General features: G+C 35.4%; 1 protein-coding gene across 4 annotated transcripts in view; it reads left to right on the top strand.

The window, feature by feature from the left end:
• Positions 1–17,434, top strand: part of LOC133064753 (vacuolar protein sorting-associated protein 54-like) — a 54,977-nt gene extending 37,543 nt beyond the window's left edge. For 2 of the 4 annotated variants that reach the window (XM_061155197.1, XM_061155198.1), the window contains exons 7-11: positions 215–600; positions 12,239–12,365; positions 13,310–13,417; positions 15,271–15,326; positions 17,214–17,430. In XM_061155197.1, coding sequence (XP_061011180.1) covers positions 215–600; positions 12,239–12,365; positions 13,310–13,417; positions 15,271–15,326; positions 17,214–17,352 — 816 coding nt within the window. In that variant the 3' untranslated portion in view covers positions 17,353–17,430. Of the gene's footprint in view, positions 1–214; positions 601–12,238; positions 12,366–13,309; positions 13,418–15,270; positions 15,327–17,213 lie in introns of all 4 variants that reach the window. The other 2 variants (XM_061155196.1, XM_061155199.1) reach the window with 2 other exon arrangements.
• Positions 17,435–27,857: the final 10,423 nt, after the last annotated feature.

The raw sequence follows: 27,857 nt of genomic DNA on the forward strand, positions 1-27,857 counted from the left end.
ACCTTCTATGATTTTGTCTTACATTTATTAATCTTTGGGCTCTACCTTTCATCGCCTTTCTATTTTGTGTGCCTAGTATCAAGCATCATATAATCTAATGGTTCACAAAATGGGATTTAAAATACATGTGGAAATATTGTATCATTTTCAGAAAACATTTGGATAGTTAAGGTATACTTATAATTCTGTGATTTTTTTTTTCTTTCCTCTTAAGCTGAGCCATTATCTGGATATTGTGGAAGTAAACATTGCTCACCAGATCTCTCTACGTTCAGAAGCATTTTTTCATGCAATGACCTCTCAACATGAATTGCAGGACTACCTCAAGAAAACTTCCCAGGCTGTAAAAATGCTTCGAGATAAAATTGCACAGATTGATAAAGTAATGTGTGAAGGATCACTACACATTTTAAGACTGGCACTTACCAGAAATAATTGTGTTAAAGTATATAATAAACTGAAATTAATGGCCACTGTACACCAGACTCAGCCTACAGTACAGGTGTTGTTATCTACTTCTGAATTTGTTGGAGCATTGGACTTAATAGCAACAACACAAGAGGTTCTACAGCAGGAACTTCAGGGCATTCATAGCTTCCGGTATGTCCATTAAGTAAGCCATTAGAAATAATGTTAAATTTTCAAAGGATAAATTTTAGTGTGTAATGAAAACTGAAAAAGTATGAATGTATTTAGAGTTACGTGGGTATTTTTTCTTCTAGATTGACCTGTTTAATATTATCATTCTGAAATTTTAGTCTTACTAAAATAAAAAAAAAATCATAAGGACCAATATTTACAGAGATATTTAAATCAGTTCAGTTTATTTGCTCAGTTGTGTCCGACTCCTTGCGACCCCATGAACCACAGCACACCAGGCCTCCCTGTCTATCACCAACTCCCAGAGTTTACCCAAACTCACATCCATTGAGTCGGTGATGCCATCCAACCATCTCATCCTCTGTCGTCCCCTTCTCCTCCCACCTTCAATCTTTCCCAGCATCAGGGTCTTTTCCAGTGAGTCAGCTGTTCGCATCAGGTGGCCAAAATATTGGAGTTTGAGCTTCAACATCTGTCCTTCCAAAGAACACCCAGGACTGATCTCCTTTAGGATGCACTGGTTGGCTCTCCTTGGAGTCCAAGGGACTCTCAAGAGTCTTCTCCAACACCACAGTTCAAAAGCATCGATTCTTCGATGCTCAGCTTTCTTTATAGTCCAATTCTCACATCCATACATGACTACTGGAAAAACCATAGCCTTGACTAGACAGACCTTTGTTGGCAAAGTAATGTCTCTGCTTTTTAATATGCTTTTTAAGTTGGTCATGACTTTCCTTCCAAAGAGTAAGTGTCTTTTAATTTCATGGCTGCAGTCACCATCTGCAGTGATTTTGGAGCCCCCAAACATAAAGTCAGACACTGTTTCCACTGTTTCACCATCTATTTGCCATGAAGTGATGGGACCAGATGCCATGATCTTTGTTTCCTGAATGTTGAGCTTTAAGCCAACTTTTTCACTCTCCTCTTTCACTTTCATCAAGAGGCTCTTTAGTTCTTCTTCACTTTCTGCTATAAGGGTGGTGTCTTCTGCATATCTGAGGTTATTGATATTTCTCCCAGCAATCTTGATTCCAGCTTGTGCTTCCTCCAGCCCAGCATTTCTTATGATGTACTCTGCATATAAGTTAAATAAGCAGGGTGACAATAAACAGCTTTGATGTACTCCTTTTCCTATTTGGAAACAGTTGTTCCATGTCCAGTTCTAACTGTTGCTTCCTGACCTGCATACAGGTTTCTCAAGAGGCAGGTCAGGTGGTCTGATGAACTATGGACGGAGGTTCGTGACATTGTACAGGAGACGGGGATCAAGACCATCCCCAAGAAAAAGAAATGCAAAAAAGCAAAATGACTGTCTGAGGAGGCCTTGCAAATAGCTGTGAAAAGAAGAGAAGCGAAAAGCAAAGGAGAAAAGGAAAGATATACCCATTTGAATGCAGAGTTCCAAAGAATAGCAAGGAGAGACAGGCAAGCCTTCCTCAGTGATCAATGCAAAGAAATAGAGGAAAGCAGTAGAATGGGAAAGACTAGGGATCTCTTCAAGAAAATTAGAGATACCAAGGAAACATTTCATGCAAAGATGGGCTCAATAAAGGACAGAGGACAGAAATGGTGTGGACCTAACAGAAGCAGAAGATATTAAGAAGAGGTGGCAAGAATACACAGAGCTGTACAAAAAAGATCTTCATGACCCAGATAATCACGATGGTGTGATCACTTACCTAGAGCCAGACATCCTGGAATGTGAAGTCAAGTGGGCCTTAGGAAGCATCACTATGGACAAAGCTAGTGGAGGTGATGGAATTCCAGTTGAGCTATTTCAAATCCTGAAAGATGATGCTGTGAAAGTGCTGCACTCAATATGTCAGCACATTTGGAAAACTCAACAGTGGCCACAGGACTGGAAAAGGTCAGTTTTCATTCCAATCCCAAAGAATGCTCAAACTACCACACAATTGTACTCATCTCACACTCTGGTAAAGTAATGCTCAAAATTCTCCAAGCCAGGCTTCAGCAATACATGAACCGTGAACTTCCAGATGTTCAAGCTGGTTTTAGAAAAAGCAGAGGAACCAGAGATCAAATTACCAACATCCGCTGGATCATTGAAAAAGCAAGAGAGTTCCAGAAAAACATCTATTTCTGGTTTATTGACTCTGCCAAAACCTTCGACTGTGTAGATCACAATAAACTGTGGAAAATTCTGAAAGAGATATTTGGATAAAGAAGTAAAATTAAATTCTCTAGTAGATAAAATTGATAAAGGGCCAGTCACAACTTTGATAACATTTTGAAAATGTTGAAACGGCTTTATGTCAAAGTAGCGAAAGTAGAGAAAGGAATACCACTTCATTTTAAAAGCTATTGAATAAGTTTTGAATTTGATAATTATTGAAATTCATTTCTCTTTTGCAGTCTATCACATTGCAAAAAATTTCACATGATGATGGAAGAGACCAAATGTCTTTTGAGGCTCTATTTTGAAAATACCTTTAAAATTAGGGTTTTAGTTATTTTATGTGTGATCATGTCAAATGATCAGATCAGACCAGTTGTAAGACATCAAAATTTCTTAATAAATTCTGAAAAACTTCAGAATGTATTATGTTACAGAGCACATCTTCCATTAAACCTCTCTGTAGTCACTCCGTAGTAAAAGATTTAGAAGGGTTTTCCAGCAGGTAGAACTTCAACAAGGACTTTGCAGGCCTGCTTAACTGAATGAAATCTTCAATATGGGCTTTCTTGGTGGCTTAGCTGGTAAAGAATCCGCCTGCAGTGCAGGAGACCATGGTTTGATTCCTGGGAGGGATAGGCTACCTACTCCAGTATTCTTGGGCTTCCCTGATGTCTCAGACGGTAAAGAATCTGCCTGCAATGTGGGAGACCTGGGTTCGATCCCTGGGTTGGGAAGACCCCCTGGAGAAGGGAACGGCTACCCACTCCAGTATTCTGACCTGGAGAATTCCATGGACAGAGGTGCCTGGCAGGCTAAAGTCCATGGTGTCAGAGTCAGACACGACTGAGCGACTTTCACTTTATCTTAAATATAAAATTATTTTAATTGAATTATAAGTTCTTACTAAGAGTATGTAATTGGAATATTTATTTAGAAAGCACTTTAAAAAAATTGGCCCAAATTTAATTATGCAAGTGAATGATTGATTCATTTATTTTAGAAATGGTAATTGATCATCTGTTACATGAGAGACACCTGGCAGAATACTGGGACTATAGCCATGAACATAGCAGAGTTGCTTCCTGCTCTATTTCTGCAATTTATTTGTCAGTAGGGATACAGAAATTGCGATGTAGTTATGATACAGCGCAGTACAGTATGATGATGAATGTACAGATTGCTATGGAGTTTAACCTTAGGGGAAAAACCTTCTTCAGACATTTATGTTTACAGAAGTTTGGATTACAAATCTCTTTGAAAATCTATTTTAAGCTGTGGTTGGACCTTCTTTCCATAAAAATATACCTGTACATAAAATTTTACCATCAATTTTGGGTGGTTGGTAGTCCTTTGGAGTCTACTTTGATTTTCTCAGCATGGGAACCCAGGGTGACGAAATGGTTTTTAGTTTACCCTTTACCTCTGAAATTTTAAATATTTCTCTTTTAAATGTGTGCATGGAATATATTTTTTAAATAAAAATTTTGTCAGTATTTTAGCAAAATGGACTTCTGTAATAACAGAAGCTGTTTTTCACTTGTCACTACTATATAATTAAAATGTTGATGAATATTAGCAACTGATTCTACAAAGTAGAATGCTTTATCCTCTGAACAGAGAAATAGAAACAGAGATTAAATGCTTGCCTGCTGAAAAGCGCAAATTCTGAAACTATTCTAATTTTTACTCCAAAGGTCATGCAGTTTATTTCATTTTCTTGACTCATTAGTTTATGCCCAATAATATTGATTAAGAGTATAGTTATCCAAAGCCATCTGGAAAATGTTTAAGAACAAGGTTGAATATTTATTCCTAGTAGATTATGATTTATTGGAAGGTGAAGTGAAAATTTTATAATCTTGTAATCATCTTGAGCTGGAATGCAAAGAAGAGTTTACCTTATTTTCTGGCTCACTTTTTTTGTTTGTATCTTAACTCAGAGGACAAAATGTTCTTCATGAAAAAGGGCATATAATTTTTTAAAGACTTTCAAATATTCTAGTTGTCTACCTTTTGCTCATGTATCTTTCTAATATTTTTTAGGACGTGCACATTTATAAAGAGCATTTATTCTTCACATAAAATATATATGAAAATATATTTGATCCTTGATATATTGCAGATTTCATGTAGAAAAGATTGAGTTATGTTGAAATTCAGGGGTATAATGTCATTTGCTGTGTCTTATTGTAAAGGTTTATGTAGAACCTCTTCTCAGTTTTCACCATTGTTAGTTTTTTTTGTTACTGCTTACTGCCACCACCACTATAAAATCCAAGAACATTTTTTGAATACTTTGGTATTCTGTACAAGATACTATGCTAAGAATATTGTATGTATTGATATTATTTGACCCCACTCGCCACTCCAGAAAACCCCTCTGAGATGGTCTTGCCTCATTTTAATAGATAAGAAAGATAAAGCATTGAAAATCTTAGATAACTTGTTGCAAGTTATACAAATAACTTGCTCCAAGTCATAGAGCACATTATAAAACAGTAGAGTCAAAATTCAGTCAAGATCTCATTGGGCCCAAGAGTTATGTATACTTTTTAATATATTTCTTTGAGGTTTTATAGGATTTCAAATAGATCACTCTGAACATCAGTGCTAATTTTCTGGTGCAGGAGGTGTTAACCTGTGGGCAATTTACAGATTTGCTGAGCGAGAAACCTACCATAGTAATAGATTTTAGGATAAAAATTAATGCAACTAGTTTTTCTACTTGTTTGCCTTCTTCTTTGTCTTTTTGAAAGAAAAGGTGGAAACCATTCAGAGTTAATTACAGGTTCCAGTTTACTGTAATATGATTCTATTGATCAGAGAGGCCACCTTAGGATTCCACTTAAGGGATTTTTATTGTTGGAAGTATTAAAAGGTATTTAATATCTTGTTTGCTCCTGATATGGTCTTCCATAATTTAGTTTTTCAAAACAGTATAATATGAAAACATCCACATTTTAGGCTCTGAGATGAAGTCAAAACAACAATTTTTCTGCTATTTGATGAAAATAGTATTACTGTTGGGTTTATTGATATGTAAGTTTCTCTGATAAAAGCAGCACAAAGTCATTGTTGTGAACCCACAGCTTAGAAGAGTTGAATTCATGTACAAATTGAGGCATATTAAAGCAGCAAGTATTAGAATCGTCAGATATATGGACCTGTGTATGTTTTTAGAAAGCTGTTTTTAGTTATTGTCATTCAGTATATGTCGTTCGCCGCTCTTATTACTGCACGTGGTTATTAGGGTGGTGTTGCTTTTGTTGTTCAGTTGTGTTCAACCCTGTGATCTCACGGACTGCGTCATGCCAGGCTCCTCTGTCTTCCACTGTCGCCTGGAGTTTGCTCAGATTCATGTCCATTAAGTTGGTGATGCTATCTAACCATCTCATCCTCTGCTGCCCACTTCTCGTACTTTTAAAATGAACTGTTAATGGATCTATCTATTAAATATTTTTGGTAAGGTTAATTAGTTCAGTGTAATTGCATCTATTGTTAAAGTAGTCAAAAATATTGTAAACAGAGCAAAGACGAAAAGGTGAATCTTATAAAACCTTATAACTCTAGAAGTTTTGTTTAAGGATTCACTTAAATCTTTTAATATATGTTATCTGATACCTGTGAGTACATAATAAATATTATTTGATAGTAGTATTGAAATTAATATCTGTTCTTTATCAGACTTTAAAATTACTTTAAGATGCATAGAAATGAAAGTACTCAGTTATTTTCAATAGTATCTGAGGTTGAATAGAACCTGACCTTTAAATTATTATGCTGACTATTGCTAGATACAGTCCTGTGGACTTCCTACCATAATTATTTGTTAGGATATGCTGAGGACTGCTTATACCTGAAGGTAACACATATTTGAGTGGTAACTTCTAGTCAACATTAAAAAGGAATTTATGATATTTATAAAAATTAATTGAGAACCAAGCATTGTTAAAGTTCTTTGTGGATTTATATCCTACCCTATTACTGCTTTTTAAAAAGCTTGTTGAAAACTGAACATATACAAAAATAGAGGAAATTATATGAAGAGAGTTGTATGAAGCTGGGTAAACTGCATATCACCTGTGAATTATCAACTCGAGACCAACTTTGTTTTCTCCATATTCCTCCCCCTAATTCTTGGATTATTTTGAAACAAATCCAAAATATCGTTTCATTTCATCCATAAGTATTTCATTATGTATCTTTGAAAGATAAGGATCTTTAAAAACATAATGCTAATATCATTTATAGTTTCAAATAGCTAGTCAGTGTTCAAATTTTCCTACTTCTCAAAATTCTTTTCATTGTTTGTTGAAATAGGTTCTAAATATAACTATATATTACAATTGGTTGACATATTTCAAGGGTTTCTTGATATATTGTTCTCCATTTCTCATTTTTCCCCTTTCAAAATATTTATTGAAGAAATTAAATTATCTTTGTAGTGCTTCTCACAGTCTGGATTTTGCCAACTTCATCCACATGCTTATTAGCAGGTTTCCTTTTGCCTATATTTTCTATAAACGTGTAGTTAGATTTAAAGGCTTGATCAGGTTTAAGTTTTTCTTAGAGATCATATATCTGGTTGTCTCTTTTTATGATATTAGCAACCATTTGATGATCATTGCCTAGATTTATCATCTCATTGTGGGTTGCAAGTCATGATATTCTAATTTTCAACTTCCTTATTCATTTATTAATGGAATATTTCTGTAAAGCCATATTTCTCCATAATAATTATTTGGTAATTCTGAAGGACAGTTCTTACAAGGATAGGCAAGATAAATTCTAGGTTCTTTTCCTTTATCTGGTAGTTTTTGAAATAATGAATTGAAAATCTAGCATCTTCCAAGTGTTTTATAAGCACATGGTTTTATATGTGTTTGAAGTGTTACTTTTTTATCTTTTTTAAAACTTTATTTATTGGCTGTGCTGAGTCTTTGTTACTGAGTGGGCTTTCTCTAGTTGTGAGTGGGTACTGCTCTTCATTGTGGTATGTGAGCTTCTCATTGCGGTGACTTCTCTTTTGAAGCACAGGATCTAGGACTCATGGGCTTCAGTAGCTGTTGCTCCCAGGCTCTAGAGCACAGGCTCATAGTTGTGGCTTATGGGCTTAGTTCCTCTGTGGCCTGTGGGATCCTCCTGGATCAGGGATTAAACCCGTGTCTCCTGCATTGGGAGAAGGGTCCTTTACCACTTGAGACACCAAGGAAGCCCCAAGTTTTTTGCTTTTAGAAATTTTCAGTGGTATTCATTTTGTTCTTTTATAGGAACCTCCTCAAATCCTTTTGATTCTTTGAGTAGTTGTTGATGGTTTTCTTACTTCATGTTATGACGGGATATTCATGTTACACTTTTTCTGTTCCAGGTTTGCAAATTGCCATTTCTCTAAGGAGCCCTAGTTTCTTTTAGTAGGAAATGGTACTTAGAAATTATAGTCTAGGTGTTCCTTGTAGCAAGGTGTTCCTTGCTATACCTTTGGTCAAAGGCTGATTGGTCATGATCTCCAAGCCTTTTTAGTGGGTAGAGCTAGAAAATAAAATATCCTTTTTAAAGAAAACATAGGAGTTTGTTCCAGGAATGTTCCAGGATAGTTCCACTGTATACTGATAAATTTAGGACTGTAGAGTTTTTATTTCTTCAATTTTGCATATATATTTACCTTTCCAGCAGGCTGAAAACTGTGCTTCCTAATGACACCAACATAATTACTCATTTGTTTTATCCAACAATATATATAGAATTGGGCTTCCCAGGTGATGCTAGTGGTAAAGAACCTGCCTGCCAATGTAGGAGATGTAAGAAGCGCAGGTTTGATCCCTGAGTTGGGAAGATCCCCTGGAGGAGGGCATGGCAACCCACTCTGGTATTCTTGCCTGGATAATCCCATGGACAGAGGAGCCTGGAGGGCTACGGTCCATAGGGTCGCAGAGCCGGACATGACTGAAGTGACTTAGCACACACATACATTGAGTGCTGTCAGAACTAACAATATTATTACTACAAACACATAGGATTTCTTTTTCTTTTTCTTAAGGTGTTTCCCTTGTGGGATGATTGGATAAATTGCTGTGTTTTAAAGTCACTTGAAATAATTTCCTCTTTTGTAGATTTGCCTCTAGTTTGATACATAGTTAAATTCATTTATTTCATTTGCTTTTGATATTTAAGGGTTGCTGTTTTTAGGTATAACAGTGTTTTACAACTATGTTAAGTTACATGGTTACATGGTTCCAAAGTCAACACTATGAAAAAGAAGATAATTGAGAGAAATTTAACTTCTGACTTGATCCCCTTCCTCTCTATCTACTCCTGTTAGTCATCATTTTAAAAAGTTTTAGTTTATATTTATCCATCTATCTGTCCTTCATCTTAGATAAGTGATTGCATACTGTACATAGTTTTCTCCACCTTACTGTTTTTACCTTACGTATACCCTGTAGATCATGCTATAGTACACATTCTCAATGGAGAATATCACCTCAGGGAGGGGAAATTGGTTCTTGAAGGGTGAAAAAAAAGTCTTGAATTTTACAATGGTTTGTTGTGCTCCAAAGGCCATGGTACCTAAACGGATATACAGTATATCTGTGATATTAAAATTTCATGGGGGATGATTAGGAATAAAAATGTCTAAAAGGATGTTTTGGGGAGGCAGTAATGACAAAAAGGTTGAGAAACTACTCTGTAGCAGTATATAGTATATTAATTGCAGGTTAATAGGGTCTTGCACGGAGAAGGCAATGCAACCCACTCCAGTACTCTTGCTTGGAAAATCCCATGGACGGAGGAGCCTGGTAGTCTGCAGTCCATGGGGTTGCAAAGAGTTGGGACATGACTGAGCGACTTCACTTTTACTTTTCACTTTCATGCATTGGAGGAGGAAATGGCAACCCACTCCAGTGTTCTTGCCTTGAGAATCCCTGGGACGGTGGAGCCTGGTAGGCTGCCGTCTATGGGGTCGCACAGAGTCGGACACAACTGAAGTGACTTAGTAGCAGCAGCAGCAGCAGGGTCTTGCAGATTGTATTTAGCAGATATATAGTGTCTGTTATGATATAACTAGCCTTCTGTTCATCAGCATTTAGGTTGTTTCCATTCCTTTGCCATTATCAACAGTGATGCAATGAATGTACATTCTTTTGTATTTTTACCTATGTATTTTTGAGACAGATTCTGAAAGTGAGATTCTTAGGTCAAAAGCTAATTGCCTATGTAATTTTGCAATACACTGTCAAATTCCTTTTATGGTAGTATTTTAGTTGATATTAGTGGATATGTTATAAATTAGTTCATTATGAGATGTCACCATTTATGAGAACCTTATTAGACTTCTAATTAGCTGTAAGAAATATAATTTTCATATTATAAAATGCAAATTTATATTATTTCACTTATAATACTTTTCCAAATTATCACTATACTACTTACCATATGTTGTTCATAAATGAAAAGCAATGGATCTGTCTAAAAGGCTACATGCTTTAGACTAGTTTTTTTTTTTTATTAGTTGGAGGCCAATCACTTCACAACATTTCAGTGGGTTTTGTCATACATTGATATGAATCAGCCATGGATTTACACGTATTCCCCATCCCGATCCCCGCTCCCACCTCCCTCTCCACCCGATTCCTCTGGGTCTTCCCAGTGCACCAGGCCTGAGCACTTGTCTCATGCATCCCACCTGGGCTGGTGATCTGTTTCACCATAGATAGTATACATGCTGTTCTTTTGAAATATCCCACCCTCACATTCTCCCACAGAGTTCAAAAGTCTGTTCTGTATTTCTGTGTCTCTTTTTCTGTTTTGCATATAGGGTTATTGTTACCATCTTTCTAAATTCCATATATATGTGTTAGTATGCTGTAATGTTCTTTATCTTTCTGGCTTACTTCACTCTGTATAAGGGGCTCCAGCTTCATCCATCTCATTAGGACTGGTTCAAATGAATTCTTTTTAATGGCTGAGTAATATTCCATGGTGTATATGTACCACAGCTTCCTTATCCATTCATCTGCTGATGGACATCTAGGTTGCTTCCATGTCCTGGCTATTATAAACAGTGCTGCGATGAACATTGGGGTGCACGTGTCTCTTTCAGATCTGGTTTCCTCAGTGTGTATGCCTAGAAGTGGGATTGCTGGGTCATATGGCAGTTCTATTTCCAGTTTTTTAAGAAATCTCCACACTGTTTTCCATAGCGGCTGTACTAGTTTGCATTCGCACCAACAGTGTAAGAGGGTTCCCTTTTCTCCACACCCTCTCCAGCATCCATTGCTTGTAGACTTTTGGATAGCAGCCATCCTGACTGGCGTGTAATGGTACTTCATTGTGGTTTTGATCTGCATTTCTCTAATAATGAGTGATGTTGAGCATCTTTTCATGTGTTTGTTAGCCATCTGTATGTCTTCTTTGGAGAAATGTCTGTTTTAGACTAGTTTTTTTAAATGTGCTGTATCTATCTGGTCAGGGTCAGGACAGTAGCTAATGTAGAGTTTGTTTTTCAAGTAAATGTAGCATAAGATTTTAAAATGTCTTTTATTTAATTATAAATGTTTAAATTTAAGAGAAATTTCACTTAAGTTTTGAAATGCTCTGTACCAATTAGACTACCTGGTTTTTTTCAACCCATTGTTTTCATGAAACTATTCAATTGTATGGCAAAAACCCCTTTGGATATGAAGATATTCATCCTTAGTTCCCTTCAGAGCAGGGATTAACTACATGGAACCCTTCTTGTCATTTGGACCATATGTGTTTTTCCCAAGGAAAAGGTTCCACATTTTTTTAGTAATACTTCCCCTTATCACCCCCAGAACTCTGCTGAAGTTAGAGCCCCTCTCACTTAAACCCTAACTAGGATCTGCAAATATTAAAGAGATAGGTTAAAAAGGAACATTATATTTTATGAGAACAAGTTCCAGGGATAGATTGTAGCTCAGTATTTTTATTTTTTCATTTTTGTATTCTGATGACTTTCAGTTTAATGGCCTGAGGGATATTGCACAGTAACTCAAACTGATTGTGACAGAGATTAATCGAATCAGTCTCTCCTTATAGTTCTTCAGATATTTATATGTACCCAGAACAGGGCCTGGTACACAGTGCGCTTGTATTTATTGCATAAATAAATGACTGAAGAGCTACTGACATTTATATTCAGTAAGTGGTTAATGAGGAAAGGACTTTAGAATAGCTGATTATTTTGTCTGTGCAAAGAGGACTGAAAGAAACATCATGAAGTTTTGTAGAACCAGGTTTCCTATAGCATAATTAACTGTTTGGAGGTTAAAGATATAAAGGGAAAAATAGAATTTGGGAGACAATGTGAAACTGTCACAGTTATTTTTGTTAAGTTAAAAGACTTCATTTTATTAAAATGTCACCTTCTTGCACAAGTACTATCAGCTAGAAACATATTGCTGCCTAGTTGATCCCTTGATTGTGGAGTAAATTTGGGTTTTTAGTAAATGTAGGTAACATTTCCCTCTTCCTTTGTAGGCATTTGGGATCACAGCTTTGTGAATTAGAAAAACTGATAGATAAAATGATGATTGCAGAATTTTCTACTTATTCTCACAGTGACTTAAATAGACCATTGGAAGATGACTGTCAAATTTTAGAAGAGGTATGTCCTTTGAATTCTATAATGAAATTGATCTCATTGCTTAGTGTTATTTCCTAACAGCCTTAGTATAGAACATTCTTCTTAGGTTATAGTGGGCAAAAATATCTTCAGTATCAATCTGTGTGAGACCTATGAAATCTTTCACTATGTGACTTTAGAAAGCACCATACTTTTTTATTAACCTTTGAAATTAGAGAATAAATAATTTTACAGCTTAATTAGAAATGGAAATTAAAATAAAGTCTTTATATAGCTTATAACCCAAGTTCCAAATGTGGATATAGGATGATTAACTTTATATCCTTGTGTATGCATGTAGTGGAGTATGTCTTATATAAAAAGTGATTGTTATTGTATGGTATTTTACCTGTCATTCACATTCACTGAGCACCTGTTAGGAACATGTTTTATGCATGTGCATGCACAAATGCATTATATTTGGTAATTTATCTGGTAACTTCTTAATGCTGATTATTGCCAAGAACTATTAATAGTAAAGAATCCAAAAAGCCCTAATAGCAGCCTAATCAGTTAAAGAGATTTTTGTGTTAGCAGTTAATTTACACAAATAATCCAGGTCATCATTCCAGTGTTGTAGACCACTAATTTAAAAGCACAGGGCTTATAGAGTATTTATTCGTCATCAGGGTTTGAGAAGAATACTTTCTAGCTTCTTATTGAAACTAGACTAAAATATATTGTTCTGCCCCCAAACCAGCTTTATTTGATCTACTGTAGTAGGATGGGATTTGCCTGTTTTAGAATAATGACTGCAAAAATCTGATGACAAGATTGCTTTGGAAAGGGGGTTTTAAGGCTTCTAGGAAATACCATATGCAATATAGAGATTTCAGGGTTAAACAGTTGATTATTTCTACTTCTAAGTGTCCGTGAGATTATTTTGTACTTAAATTGTAACATTGTATACCCTTTTGTTTTAATAGGAAAGACTAATCTCTCTTGTATTTGGACTTTTAAAACAAAGAAAACTTAATTTTTTAGAAATATATAGTGAAGAAATGATTATTACAGCAAAGAATATCATTAAACAGGTAATTGTACTTTTTTATTTTATAAATTTTGGTCTAGACTCTTTTGGGAAGTTTATTTTTACATGATCAATATATGCAGTATCATAATATTTTCTCATTTATTTAAAAATTTTAAATATAGAAAACTAGAACAAAGAAAAATATAGCCCAGCTAGTCAAAAAGATTATCCCTTGAGTGTTTAAAAGTGTAAGTTGTTACTAGTGTTTTTCATTGGTGCTGTCATACTGTATATGTAATTTTGAATTGTACAAATATTTCAGTTTGAATCATAACATAAACATTTCCTCATAAGCCTTCAGAAAGATCGCTTTTAAAGGTTATATAAAATTCCATCAACATCCTGTTACTTAAACCTGTTTAACCTTTCCTCTTTGTTACATATTTAGGTCATTTTCTGTATGGTAGTATAAAGATCACTGTGACAAACAACTTTGGTATAAAGTTTTGTTTAGTTTTTCCATATTTAAGACTGTTTTTTTTTAATAACTGATTCCTGAAGTAGAATTGTTGGTTAGAGAGTGTAGAGTATTCTTAAATTGTTTGATGCATGAAGTTGAATTGCTTTTTTTTTTTTTACTAAAAAAGAGTTTACCAATAGTTTATACTTTCACCAGCATTTCTTTGTATCCTGAGCTCTTAGAAATTATCATTGTAAACTAAAATCTATTGGGTTTTTTTTTAGTATTCTCTGATTTTTGTTTTGATTTTTCAAATAAATCTCATTCACTGAACTTTAGTTTTTCTGTATTTGAGAAAGAACAATTTTGAATGTATTTGTTAGGCTTAACTGATCATCATCATTAGGTTAAATGTACATTTTTTAGTTTTTAGTGTTTAAATAAAACAAGAACTAAATATACACATATCTTATGACTTAGCATTTCTATTTCTAGGTAAGGTAATTTACCCATCAGAAATTTGTACATAGACCACCAAAACAGCAGAAGCATTTCATGGCAGCATATTTGTAATAAAAAAAAAAAAACCCTGGAAAAACCCAAATTTTTTCATCAGTAGGAAAGGTAAATAAAATTGTAGCATATTTACATCACTGAATACTATAACAGCAATGAGAATGAATAATTACGTGGAACAAACAAGATGGATATTCACATACATAATGTGGAGCCAAGGAAGCCAGACATAGAAGAGTACACACTGTATATTCCACTGACCTAAAAATTCAAACATGGGCCAACTTAGTCCCTAACAAATTAGTCAATGTTAGAAATCAGGATAGTAATGTCTTTGGGGAGGAAGTAGTGACAGGAGGGGAACAAGAGAAGGGATAACTGGTAATGTTCAATTTCATAATCTGAGTTCTGTTTAAATAGGTGTATTCCCCTTCTAAAATAAATATTGAGCTATAAATATAATTTGTTCAGTTTTCTGTATGTATATTTTAAACAGTTTTTAAAAACTGCTGTGTTTTAATTGCTAGACTTCTTCTAAGTCTGAACATTTATTTTTTTAAAACTTGAAACTTTTGCATGTATTACGAGGAAATGTGACCTCCAAAGTGAATTTCTTTTGGAATTTTAGTATGAGGCTTAAACCATGTTCCTAAGAATTATAGCTCTATGGGGATTTTTTGTGTGCATGTGTTGTGTGTTTGTTTATGTGTGTAACTGAACAGTTTTAAGTGGTAGGAAATTTTAATTAGTACAGTTTAAGCATTCCCTGGAATAATTATTTAATAGGGTAAGGGTACTGCTGGAATTTGTAAGAGACAAAAGAGAGGTTTGGTAAAATGATTATCATAGTCATTGAGGCACTTATTAATAAACAAATGAACATGTAGTACTTACAATTCTAAAGATGTTAATCAAATTTTTTTCCTTAAATTTTGCAGTGTGTGATTAATAAAGTTTCACAAATAGAAGATATAGACACAGATGTTGTTTTGAAGTAAGTATAAATATTAAGTTGGGGTTACCAGTCAGGGAAATGATAATACATTAGAATAAGGAGGATTTAGTTAAGGAATTATTTGCTAAAGTGTGGGCAGAGTACAGGAAAATCACAAGTGATAGTGCAGTACCTTTAAGGGACGAAGAGAGCCATTAATAGAATTCAGAAGGAGAAAACAATGTAAGTAGTTAGAATAATCTTGTAGTAATTGAATTGATGTTCAGTGGAGGGAGCCAGTCATCCTGAGGTAACCACTCCAGGGCAGAGACGGCACTTTCAGCACCTCTCCCCCTTTCAGCCTTTTGCAAGGGCTCCTCACTGGCCAAGTCCACAGGTCAGCCTCCCAGGGCTGAGAGAGGGTGGAGACGTACATAAATATGGAGGGTGGAAATTGAGGAAGAACAGTGCTAAATTTGTTTAGCCATATAATTAAAACGCAGTTAGCTTTGAGAAGTTTGAATGCATGACTTAGAATTGCCCATGTCTGTAATTTTTTGTTTTCCCTTGAAATTCCTATTCTGATACTTTGAGAAAAATAGTGATAAGTATTTTATGACTATGAGTTTCTTGTTCATATACATATATAAATTTTATTAACTGCTCTAAGATATGAATAGTAATATGGACAACTGTAAATCTTCTCTGGGCTAAGTTCATAGAATGAGAATTGTGGAGTTTTAATTTATACACTTACCTAAGCTCAGGTTCAGAATTAGTTGAAGCAATCCTAATAAAGCAAGGATCACTAGTAGTTGGAAAAATTAAATTATTGAACCTTTGCTAAAGGTCCTATATACATGGAGAGTCAGTTTTTAATTTTTTTCTTCCATATGGAATTTTCTTAACTTAGAGAACATCCTATATCTCAAATATATAGGAGTACCTTTGAGAATAAAGTCCTAAGTGTAGCATCATTAATTAAACATTTAGAGTAATAAGTTATTACAGTGCTCTGAAATATCTTTATGGAATTCTGTTTTTTATTTTAAAAATTGATTGATGTCAGCTATAAAAATATTGGCTATACTTTTATGTATTACACTAATATAATATTTGGTGTATATATGTAAAAACATTATAGATCTAAATATTGGCTAATACATAGCATTTTTTTATTCACTGTGCATTGTCCTGAGTACTTATTGACTCAATGCTCACATCTACCATATGTGGTAGCTTCTATCACTTTTTCCATATGGGCTTCCCTGGTGGCTCAGTGGTAAAGAATTTGCCTGTAATGCAAGAGACGTGAATTCAATCCCTGGGTTGGGAAGATACCCTGGAGAAGGAAATGGCAACCCACTCCAGTATTCTTGCCTGGAAAATCCCCATGGACAGAGGAGCCTGGCAGGCTGTCGTCCATGGGGTTGGAAAAGAGTTGGACATGACTGAGAGACTTTCACTCACTAAGTCACTTGGCCAGAGTCACACAACTAGTTAAGTGGCAGGGCTGGATCTTGAACCAAGACACTGTGGCTCAAGAGCCCATACTCTTAGCCACTGTGCCATGTTACCCTTCATATATAGAAAAGTACTTTTAGTTTGTAGTTAGAAAGATAGGTTATTACGTTTTTTAGGGGAGCTGTTTCTCATTTTTATTCCAGCATGTCTTTTCCACATTTAACCTAGTTTATTTCTCTATCCCTTTACATTGAATGATCATAAGGCATGTTCACGTGGAATTAATACATGATAAAGATGTCTTAGAGATGTTTAAAAAAGGAGTTGTTTAGTAATTGACTTCATCTCTATTGTATAATTCGAGGTTAAATTGCATTATATTCTTATGTTACTAGATAGTATTCAGTGTAGTTTCCTCCAACTTGTAGATAACATCATACTGGCCCCAAGACAGTCATTATTTTTGTTTGAATTTTTTTCTAGGCTTGCAGATCAGATGAGAATGTTGAATTTTCCTCAGTGGTTTGATTTACTAACAGATATTTTCTCCAAGTTTACAATTTTCCTACAGAGAGTTAAGGTAAGCTTATGTGATTTATCAGTTTGTCCAGAATATTCCTAAAATTGTTGGCTTTCTAGACACAAAAATTTGAATAAAACAAAATTTTTTATTTTTGAAATTTTTCTAAAGGAGCTTTGTTTTAAATAAGATTTGAAGTGCTTCAGAGTATTTGGATAACTTTTTTTTTATAATTCTGGATGATTTATTTCATTTTAAAAAGAAATATGCTTACTTGGCATTAAATATTATACAGTAATATTTCCTTTTGTGATTTTGTGATGCTTGAATCTATCTAGATTATCTATAGTTAAAATATTGTGAAACTCAAAAATCTATCCCATAACACTTAATTTTTCTAGGAATTTAATATTAATATTATGCTGATACCATAATATTTTTAACGTATGGTTCATATTTACATTATTTCACTAATGTTCTTTATTGCAGATTTTTATTTCATTTTTAAACCTGGGATCCAATCATGTATCATGCATTACATTTAATTACTTTGTGGTCAAGCCAGTTAATTTTAATCCAATCATTATAAGGAAAAGAACTCATGTCACACAGCATTTTTCAGAAGAAAAGATGTCATAGACTCTAATATATGTTTGTTGGGATTACCAACATGTTATTACTTTTTTAGTAAGACAGTCCTTAGGAATTACTGAATATAAGAGGCTGTTAGCGAAATGTGATATTCTTTGAATTATCAGGTGTCAATATTGCGTTTATGTTCTAGTCAAGATCCCTGGCACCTCCTGAATTTCATATTAAAAATGATCCGGGGTACTTAGGTATTTATCTATAAAATGACTTTCTTATTAAAATTGGGATGATGCTCTACATCACATATACAAACTTTCTGGTTGAAATGGGAAAAGTTTTTATAAAATGTGATTCATTGCATTTAATTTAGACTCCTGCCAAAATGTTGATCTTATCTATTGATAGTGATAGATATCAAACCTGTATCTGTGAATTGTACAGTATAAGGCCATGTTTTCACTTTTTCTTACATTCCCACCATGACTTCATCACACACTTCTGGATATATAGAACTCCTACATTGCATAGTTGGAGTTGGCCAACTTTTTGCCAGTAATTTTTAAAATAGCCATCTTACTTTTAGATTCTATATCAGTTAAACTAAGCCAAATTACTATTTGATGTATGTGCTATATGAAAACAGTGATTTGTCCTAATTGTAGCTTCTCATTTTCACATTTAGGCCACTTAAACTAATATTGTTGTAAAACATCTTTGAAGATGATGGTTGATTTTTAAATACAGTAGTTTTTCTTTGGAAAAGTTTGTGATTCATTGTAGGGCATGATTTCACTGAAACATAATATTAGAAACTTCGTCTTTAATGAAGATTTTTAAATAACTACAAATTGGAAAGAACTCTGATGTCTAGCATAGAAATAGTAAAATTAGTTATGCCTAGTATACTCACTAGCACAGAATGTCATGCAGGCAAAGATTTTTAATGATTGAAGAAAATGCATACGTTATAACATTAAGTGAAGAAGCAAGACAGAGACCTATTTATGTAGTATGCTCTTAGCTGTTAAAAACATTTTGGTTTTTTTTTTTTTTTTAATCTCTTCATCTGCATAGACCAAAGATAGCTTGTCTTTTTGTGGTTATCTTTAGATGGTAGAATTATGTGTAATTTAAACTTGTTATTCATTCTTTTCTTTTTTCCCTAAGTTTTCTACAAAAAGAGTCATTACATTTTTGTAATTGAAGTATAGCTGACTTACAGTGTTGTATTAGTTTCTGGTATACAGAAAAGTGATTCAGTTATTCAGTTACATGTATTTGTTTCATAGTCTTTTCCATGATAGTTTATTACAGGATGTTGAATATAGTTCCCTGTGCTATACAGTAGGACCATTGTTTACCTGTTTTATATAGTTCGTATCTGCTAATCCCAAACTCCTAATTTATCCACCCCCTGCCCTGCCCTTTCCCCTTTGGTAACCATAAGTTTGTTTTCTACAAAGGGCATGGGACAGAAAGTGGAAGTCCTTAAACCTGGTTTCTGATTGGAAACCAGCTCCTGCCACTAACATGTTATTTGTCTCAGCCCTTTGGACCTCCATTTCCTCATCTGCAAGCGAAAAGCCTCTTCTGTCCAAAAGTCATCAATTTCAATGATTTTTTTTTTTTTTAGTTTTTCATTTTTTTCATTTTACATAGCTCCCTAAAAGTTAATAAATAAAAGTATGGAAGGAGAAAATACTGTTTTAAATCTAAAATGAGATTTTTGGAAATAAGACTTCTAGATTGAAATAAAATTCTGACTGAGAACTTGGTAACACTCAGGAATTCACACAAATAGAAAGAATAAGGCAAGAAGAAAACACAGATATTTTACTTCCTGGTAGATGGGAACCAAAATGACCAGACAGTTGCATGAGAACAAAATGTATTTTGGTATCCAGGGAAAATCCATTATATAATTGCAATCTATTGTTATACTAATCTTTTACTTTGGATTATGTTGTGAGATTGTCCTGTTTTTATGATACCAAGTGGGGTTTTTTGGTCTCTGTTTATTTTGCTTCCAAAATATTTCCTGTTTGATTTTTTTTTCTCTGTTTAAAACTATTACATTGTGGTATAAGAATTTGTATTCCTGCTGCTGAGGGGGTTCTTTCTGAGTGATGGCTGGTATTGAGTCATGTACCCAGTTGAAGTAGAAGGCGGTTCTTGAAGCAATCCATTGAGAGGCCAACCATGGCTTCTGTTTCTCTGAAAAATGTATGGTTTCTAAATCACCCATAATTTTTCCTTGAAAAGTCTTAAAGAAATTTCTCCTTAACCTAGGAAACTTTTAAGTGAAAAACTTTTTTTTTTCTTATAAATGTTTATCCATTCTTTCTTTTCACTATAGAATTGCATATTTAAAAAATTATTCCATATAATTATTACTTAAAATACTCCAATTGTAAAATAAGGCAAGACTGTCATTATCTAATAAATTAATAGTGACTTACAAATATCCTGAGCCTTATAACATATCAGTTGCTGCTGCTGCTGCTTCTAAGTTGCTTCAGTTGTGTCTGACTCTGTGCGAACCCATAGACGGCAGCCCACCAGGTTCCTCCGTCCCTGGGATTCTCCAGGCAAGAATACTGGAGTGGGTTGCCATTTCCTTCTCCAATGCATGTATGCATGCTAAGTAGCTTCAGCTGTGTCCGACTCTGTGTGACCCTATGGACAGCAGCTCACCAGGCTCCTCTGTCCACAGGATTCTCCAGGCAAGAATACTGGAATGAGGTGCCATTTCCTTCTCCAAACATATCAGTGGCAAGCCTTGAAAAAACATTTGATTAATTGGTTACAAATTCTGCTTAATGTATGGAAAAAAGTGGTTTATAAGCACTAGTCTGCCTTTATCTTCTGTTCATTATTTCAACAAGTATTTATTGAACTCTCAACTAGCACCAGGCATTGTTCCAGGTATGGGGAGGGGTAAAGTGATAAGCAAAACAGATAAAACTCTCTGTCGTCATGGGGGAAGATAATAAATAAGTAAAATATATGGGTGGGTTATATGATAATAAAGACTAAGGAGAAAAAGTGGAAAAACACATAGGGCATGGTGTTGCAATAAGAGATATGGGTGTCATAGACTGTCTCACTGAGAAGGTAAGATCTGAATAAAGACCTAAAGGAGGTGAGCAAATTAACCATTTGGATATCTGGGGGAAAAGATATCCAGGCAGATGGAAGAGTAAGTGTAAATGCTCTGAGGCAGGGTAATGCCTGGCATCCCAGGAACAGTGAGGAGCCCAATATGACTAGAGCAGAGTGGGAAATGGGGGGAGCAGGAGGAGATAAAGTTAGAGAGCTAAGAGTGGGATGAGATCAACTAGGAGCTTGTCAGGACTTTATCTTTTACTGTGAATAAGATAGAGCCACTGTTCTAAGCAGAGGAATGACATGACATGACCTGATTTAAGTTTTAGCAAGGTCAAACTTGGAAGAAAAGTTATGACTAACCTAGACAACATATTAAAAAGCAGAGACATCACTTTGCCAACAGAGGTCCATCTAGTCAAAGCTATGGTTTTTCCAGTAGTCATGTATGGATGTGAGAGTTGGACCACAAAGAAAGCTGAGCGCTGAAAATTGATGGGTTTGAACTATGGAGTTGGAGAAGACTCTTGAGAGTCCCTTGGACTGCAAAGAGATCCAACCAGTCCATCCTAAAGGAAATCAGTCCTGAATATTCATGGGAAGGACTGATGCTGAAGTTGAAGCTCCAATAATTTGGCCATCTGATGTGAAGAACCGACTCATTTGAAAAGACCCTGATGCTGGGAAAGATTGAAGGTGGGAGGAGAAGGGGACGACAGAGGATGAGATGGTTGGATGGCATCACCAACTCAATGGATATGAGTTTGAGTAAGCTCCTGGAGTTGGTGATGGACAGGGAGGCACGGTGTGCTGCAGTCCATGGGGCCACAAAGAGTCAGACACAACTGAGCGACTGAACTGAACTGAACTCAAGGTCAAACTGATTATTATGTTGACAATAAGCTGGTGGGGGACAAAGGCTAGGAGACTTTTGCAGTAATCCAGGCAAGTAGGATCATTGCACTACATAACTCCAAGAAGCATCATTCACCTGTTATGCCTGTGAATGGTGCTTCCTGTAATTAGCAGCATATAGCACAACAGCTGTAGTTTGTGGCCCATAGGCAAGATGGCTTGGACCAGGGTGGATGCAATGTGAGTGGTGAGAAGTGTTCAGTCAAGATATATTTTGAAGATAGAACTAATAGGATTTTTTGACATGGTAGATGTGGAATATGAAAGAATCAAGTATGATTTCAAGGTCATCCATTAATTTCATCAATTATTATTATTCATTAAACTAAATGCCATTTACTAAGGGGGAATAATTCATATTTATTTTTTAATTCAACAAACATTTATTGAAAGTCTACTTTGTAGTACATTGTTCTAGATTCTGTAGGATATTTGAAAAGTACAACAGCAGCAACAACAGAAAATCCTGTCCTGGAGACTTTTATAACTAGTTTGTTACACAAAGCCTCCATAGAGAAAAGAACCAGTACTGAATAGAGCAACATAAGAAAAAAAAATATTATAATGGGATGGATTAGATACTATATATATAACTACTTCTCTAGGGAAATGGTCCAATTTGAAAATAATTTTACATTTGTCAGGATATGGCCATATTTTTTATTGCTATATTCTACTGGGGCTTCCCTGGTGGTTCAAACAGTAAAGAATCTGCCTGCAATGCAGGAAACCTGGGTTCAACCCCTGGGTTGGGAAGATCCCCTGGAGAAGGAAATGGCAACCCACTCCAGTATTCTTGCCTGGAAAATTCCATGGACAGAGGTGCCTGGTGGGTTACAGTCCATTGGGTTGCAGAGTCAGACACAACTGAGCAAGTTTCACTTTCATTGCTACATTGCTATTCAACAATTTACTAACTATTTTCTGATATTAAAGGACTCATGTGTTTCCTGTTCCAAATGCAAATAGATATGCTCTATGGTTGACTCCTGCTCCAGGAGGAAGTATAATATATAAAAGACTTCATGTCTGAGGTAGGAATTATCTGTTTCACATGCCCTTCTCTTGTTGATGTCTTAGATTACATTCCTCACAGGTTGGTTGAGAATTCACAGTCTTACCTTGGCCCCTAGTTCCTACTTGTCCAATTTCTGACTTGCAAATTTTCATACTTCTGACCACCTATCTTTCTTGTAGCCCTTTGGTTTACAAGCAGTTCTGAGATCTTTTGACTTTTCATGCCTTACTTCACCCACTTCATTCATAGTCAAGTCTTGCTGCTTCCTGTTCTGTGGTTTTCATTAACACAGCTTTCCTAATAAGGATGAGATAGTAAAGATTATAATAATGGGTAGGATATCTAACGTTTTCAAGTACTGACTATGGGCTAGCCACTATGTGATGCTATTTAAATATATTTTAAATATACTTAAGGAGGTCTGTGAAGTGGGTACTATCATTATTACAATAAGGACCTGAGCTTTAGAGAGCTTAACATGCCTGAAGTAACTCAGCCAGAAAGTGGCAGAGCTAAGATGCAAACTCCAAGTGCATGAAGACTACTATGTAAACATGTCCTTCTGTACCACATGCATATTTAATATGATTCGGGGCGGGCGGGAGGAAGCCAGTCCCAACAAAGTTCTCTAAAATCTCAAAGCCTCCATGTTTAATAATTATCTTTCTAATATCATGGATTTATCCATTTTAAATTTTGCTTAGTTGAAGTTAGGAGATAACATTTTGCAATATAGTCCTATTTTTAAAGGTATTGATACTAGAGTTAGTTTTGTATGCCCCTAAACACAGGTACAGATTTTATTTTCTTGGGCTCCAAAATCACTGTGGATGGTGACTGTAGCCATGAAATTAAAAGATGCTTGCTCCTTGGAAGGAAAGCTATGACAAACCTAGACAGTGTTATTAAAAAGCAGAAACATCACTTTGCCAACAAAGGTCTGTATAGTCAAAGCTATGGTTTTTCTAGTAGTCATGTATGGATGTGAGAGTTGGATCATAAGGAAGGTTGAGCACTGAAGAATTGATGCTTTTGAATTATGGTGCTGGAGAAAACTCTTCAGAGTCTCTTGGACAGCAAGGAGATCCAACCAGTCCATCCTAAAGGAAATTAGTCCTGAATATTCATTGGAAGGACTAATGCTGAAGCTGAAACTCCAATACTTTGGCCACCTGACGCAAAGAGCCAACTTGCTGGAAAAGACCTTGATGCTGGGAAAGACTGAAGGCAAAAGGAGAAGAGGGTGGCAGAGGATGAGATGGTTAGATAGCATCACTGATTCACTGGACATGAACTGGAGCAAACTCAGGGAGACAGTGAAGGACAGGGAAGCCTGGAGTGCTGCTGTCCATGGAGTCGCAAAGAATTGGACATGACTTTGTGACTGAACAACAGCAACAAACACAGATACACACACACACACACACACACACACACACACACACACACTCTGAACATAGGCTAACAAAGTAGCAACTGAAAGTAGAAATAACAATGGGAACTTCTAGTAGACCAAGTTCAAAATTTAAAAAAGGAGGGAAGAGGAAGAAAACTAGCAAGTGTGTTTTGAGTCTTTCATGTTATCAGTTACTGTGTTAAAATGCTCATTTAATCCTTACGACTTTATTATTATCCTCACTTTACTCAGGAGAAAAATAGAAACAAACAAACAAAAAAAACGAAAAATAAACTGCCAAGAAAATATTACTCCTAACTGGCAGATGAAGAAATAAAGGATGAGAAACTGAGATCAAAATCACATAAAGTGTCAAAGCAGAGCTGAAAACCCAGACTTAAATTACAAATTGTTGAATTAATCACTGCAGGTGGTAGACAGATTCCAGGGTAGCCCCATGATTCCCACTTCCTGATGGTCACAACTTTGTGTAATCCCCTCTTTTTGAGTGTAAGCAAAACTTGTGACTTGCTTCTAACCCATAAAACATGGTGAAGATAGAATATCATCATGGTGAAGATAGAATATGATGCTAGGTGACTCTCTTTAGAGAGTTTAGAGACCCTCCTTGCTGGTTGGATGAAGTAATCAGCTATAGTGAGAAAACCTATATGGCAGGGAATTGCAAGAGGCCTCTTAGGAGCTGAGGGCAGTCCCCAGCCTGCAAGAAACTATGATTCTCATACAATCGCAAGAAAAGTAATTCTGCCAACAACATGTATCACCTTGGAAGCAGATTCTTCCCCCAGTCAAAGCTCCAAATGAGAACACAGCCTGACTGATATTTTGATTGCACTCTTATGAGACCATGAGCACCAGACTAAGCTAGGCTGTGCCCAGACTCCTGATTCACAGAAACTATAACATAATAAGTATGTGTTATTTTAAACTACTAACTTTGTGGTAATTTGTACACAGTAACAGAAGACTAATATACCATGCTACCTTGGTTTTCCCTATCTTGGAGCACAGTAAATTCTTAGTAAATGGTAGTTGCTATTTTTATGGTAATCAAATGAAAATTGGAATATCAGCATGAAAGATAAATGTAACAGGGCAGTTTAACAGAGTTAAATAATAGTTTCCAAAGTAATCAAGCAGCTGACTTAGAAGATACAAGCAATGATGATATATTGAAAAATTATGAGTCCCAACAATTATTGAGTGTATTATTATCACATGAGCTATCATAAGAGTTCTGTTGCTTATCCACACATTTAGTTTTAACATCTTATACCATACTCAAAGTAAACTGGAAAGTTTTCCAATAGTCCCACATTAGATATGAAGAGATATTAAAACATAGTTTCAAGTTTTATCATGCTATAAATTGTGACTTTAAAACACTGTTACATCTTAGAATAGCTGAAACATGATGGATCAAATAATTCAGGGCATTGGATAAAAAAATAAAGCCTTGATGAAATTACTACCAGCATAATACTTTTAGTGCTTGAATGCATGTTGACTTTGTACCAATGGTAATTTATATTCATAGAAAAACACACAATGTAATTATACACATTTAGGGGCTTCCTAGGTGGCACGGTAGTAAAGAATCCACCTGCCAATGCAGGAGACACAAGAGACCAAGAGACGCAGGTTTGATCCTTGGGTTGGGAGATCCCCTGGACTAGGAAATGGCAACCTACTCCAGTATTCGTGCCTGGAGAATTCTACACAGGCACAGAGGATCCTGGTGGGCTACAGTCCATGGTGTAGCAAATAGTTGGACATGACTGAGTGACAGCATGCACACAAGTATGAGCTATAGAGTAAGTTAGAAAACTTGAATGGGTTTCCATTTGATAGGTTTAAGGTTTGCTGTTTAGAAAAAGAGCTTCCCAGGTGGCTCAGTGGTAAAGAATCTGCCCCAATGCAGGAACCTGGTGGGCTACAGTCCATGGGGTCGCAGAGTCGGACGTGACTGAGTGTGCACACACATTGTAGAGAAAAGAGGGGCTGGTGCTCATATCTAACTAAACTGAAAAATTATTTTTCTGATTGTTCCTACAACTATGTTCCCTTCCCCTTCTGTATTTATATTGGCATATGAAAGTATAGTTTCTGTCAAGTCATTAAACATGGTATTCACTGGTTGAGAAACATGTTAGTCTCACAATTGCCCCATACACAAATACGTGCTGAACATATAGCAAACATAACAGGCCTTTCATAGGTGTTGCAGCATTAGAAAATTTGCCCGTTCTCCACCTAATGAGAATATCTGACCCTGGGGACTATCACCATTCACAATTCTCAACAGGTTTAATAAAGATAATGCCAGATACACTGTTAGTAATAGGGTAGCTAAATATCACCTTGATATTTGCTTCATTTGAGGGCAATAATGGTTTGTATCAGTTTTTCTTAATTTTCTGTGATCTGTGCTTTCTGGAAATTAATATTAATTACATACCTTTACACATTTGTTTTCAACTTGGCTTTTCTTTTTAATACTGCAATGATTTAAGGGATAACAAGTGAACGTATTAATCTGAAATATACCTACTTCTAAATTAAATTCCTTATCCAGTTAATAGTCTTTTGTTATGTTTTTGGCAAACCTGATTATCAGCATTTAGTTTTAGATTTAGATTCATGATTACGAACTGTTCTGTGGATTAGTGAAAATAAAACCATGCTGGATCCCTGAAAGAACTAAGTGCAATACTCAACATGTATTTTCTTCCTATGGTTTGTTATCTACAAATGGATGATGAGGAAAGCAAACCTGTGTGTCTTGTGCTACTGTCTGAGAGATACTTCATAGCTATTCTCTAACCCAAGTGCCAACTACGGCAACTTGGAATCTTTTTTGGAGCAAGGCCGGGTATAAGTGCAAGTATTTTTTAAAAGGCCAAACCACTGGGTATAAGGCAGCTTTGAACTACCGTTGGTTTCCTGATGTGGTTTCAAAATATAGGAACCTGTTGCATCCATTTCATAGTATAATCTATGAACTGATTCTAAATTTAAAGTGAATTATTTTCCTTTCTGGCCTTTGGTGAAATTTGGTGAGTCCTTCCTTGTGTAATGTATGTAATGTGTGTAATGTAAACTCATCTGGTTTTATCCAGGATTTAGGAGGGTTTCTTTATTATTTTTATAGCTAAATTTAGTTCATATTGGAGATTATTGTTCTCATTCTCATTACAAAACTGTAGAAAATTGAATTTAGAACAATATAAAGTTAAGAATTTCCTCTCAACTATTTTTGTTGCTTTCTTCTCTATTGTCCTTCCCCTCCCCCAACTTTAGCTCTTTAGTGGGTAAAATACTATTTCACAAAGAGTTATGTTTGCAGTTTTCAAAATGACTTCTTAGAAGTGAAATTGAAAACTTTTTTTTCAGTTTCCAACGGTAAGAGTTACATTTTCATTTTTGATTTGATAAAACACACAGAACACACTATGTGATAAAATAAGCATTCAAAAGGCCCTTTTCTCTCTTTTAAAAAGTATCCTAACACATTCTCTTTCTTGTGGATTCTATTAACTGGATTAAGATCACCAGCCCTCC

The sequence above is a fragment of the Dama dama genome, chromosome 11 (genome assembly GCF_033118175.1).
Source record: "Dama dama isolate Ldn47 chromosome 11, ASM3311817v1, whole genome shotgun sequence".
NCBI classification, from domain to species: domain Eukaryota; kingdom Metazoa; phylum Chordata; class Mammalia; order Artiodactyla; family Cervidae; genus Dama; species Dama dama.